We start from the raw sequence: 1,635 nt of genomic DNA, 5'->3' as shown, positions 1-1,635 counted from the left end.
CCACTGCACCCGGCCTCTCTTTTGGTTTTAAAATTCCGTAAAAGCAGATCTATGGCTGGGGACAGAGTTTATCCCTGATGTTTACTGGTAATTTTGGGTCATTGGAAAGTGGTAGTAACTTTGCTTTTTAGTTTTTTTGAATGAAGCTAAAACTAAAAATGTTACGATAGTAGAGTGGAACAGCTATATAGACAGTTCTCAAATACATGGCAGATGTGGTAGGAGAGAGTGCTGTTAAAATATAGTGATACAAAACAATTTTTATTTCATTCTCATTTTATTCTGTACTGTTTCAATTAGTGTTTCTGAATTTCATTATGGGTATATTGACTAGAACTCTGGTTGGACTGGGACTCTAACTAGATCTAATACAGTGGTTCCCAGGCTTTTTAATCTCATGGCCCAGAAGAAAAAATAACTGAAATAAAGGAAAAGAGAAAGAGACAGAGAAGTTTAATGATAGGACCAACTTACAGTTGCCACCGTTTTACTTTCCTAAATACATTTTTTAAAATCTAACACCATTATTTCATAAAAGAAAATTTTTTACCATTTTAAAAGTAAGACATATGAATAAAGTATAATCCTGTAATATGACTACAACTTAATTTTATTATTCACTTTTATTTTATTTTATTTATTTTTTTTGAGATGGAGTCTCTCTGTGTCGCCCAGGCTGGAGGGCAGTGGCATGATCTCAACTCACTGCAACCTCCATCTCCTGGTTTCATGCCATTCTCCTGCCTCAGCCTCCCGAGTAGTTGGGGCTACAGGTGCCTGCCACCACGCCAGGATAATTTTTTTATATTTTTAGTAGAGACGGGGTTTCACTGTGTTAGCCAGGATGGTCTTGATCTCCTGACCTTGTGATCTACCTGCCTCGGCCTCCCAAAGTGCTGGGATTACAGGCATGAGCCACTGTGCCCAGCCTATTATTCGCTATTTTAAAATTTTTATTTGTTATCAGGATCTTGAAGAATTTGGAGAAAAAGATTAAAATTTTTATTTTTCTCATATTTCCATGGATGTGTAAAAACATCATCATAGATCAGTGTTTTGGAATCTCTGGTCTAGTGCCTCTTGTTATAGAGAAAGGCTCTTATATATCTTGTTATTATGCTATTTTCTTCCATAGGTAAAAGCAGTTGTCATAGTCTTTCTTTTTCATAATCTTTAGAATACAGTTTTGAGTATTTGAGGCATTTAATAGATTCATGACCTATTGAATTAAATACTCAGTTTTTGGGTTCATTGTAGTGACTGACCATGAGCTGCGCTGTGATGTCAAGGTTGATGTGATAAACAGCATTGAAATTGTATCTCGGGCCCGGGAACTTTATGTAGATGATTCGCCACTGGAACTGATGGTGAGGGCATTGGATGCTGAAGGTAAAGAACTTCAGAGGATTCAACAAAATTACCTAAAATAAAGTAATATCCCTTTATGTTTAGCACTTGGAAACAAAAACTTGAGTGACAAAAGTAGATTAGAAATAATATCTATTTTCTCATTTGGAGCTCATATAGATGAATAATAATTCTGAGTATGATTTAATGTATTAGCTACACATTTTCATAAAATATTCCTGCTATTGTTAGTTATCTCAGAACTTTTCCTTTCTTTTTTTTTTTTTT

At 34.9% G+C, this 1,635-nt stretch overlaps 1 protein-coding gene across 1 annotated transcript in view; it reads left to right on the top strand.

Moving 5' to 3' along the window:
- The window catches only part of NUP210L (nucleoporin 210kDa-like), a 187,744-nt gene that overhangs the window by 16,933 nt on the left and 169,176 nt on the right, over positions 1-1,635 (top strand). The window contains exon 3 of the mRNA XM_012000337.1: positions 1,258-1,389. Within this exon, the coding sequence (XP_011855727.1) occupies positions 1,258-1,389 (132 nt within the window). The remainder of the gene's footprint in view (positions 1-1,257; positions 1,390-1,635) is intronic.

This window comes from Mandrillus leucophaeus, unplaced genomic scaffold, assembly GCF_000951045.1.
Source record: "Mandrillus leucophaeus isolate KB7577 unplaced genomic scaffold, Mleu.le_1.0 Scaffold624, whole genome shotgun sequence".
Classification (NCBI taxonomy): domain Eukaryota; kingdom Metazoa; phylum Chordata; class Mammalia; order Primates; family Cercopithecidae; genus Mandrillus; species Mandrillus leucophaeus.
The sequence above is the reverse complement of the archived record's forward strand: the minus strand, read 5'-3'. Positions and strand labels throughout refer to the sequence as shown.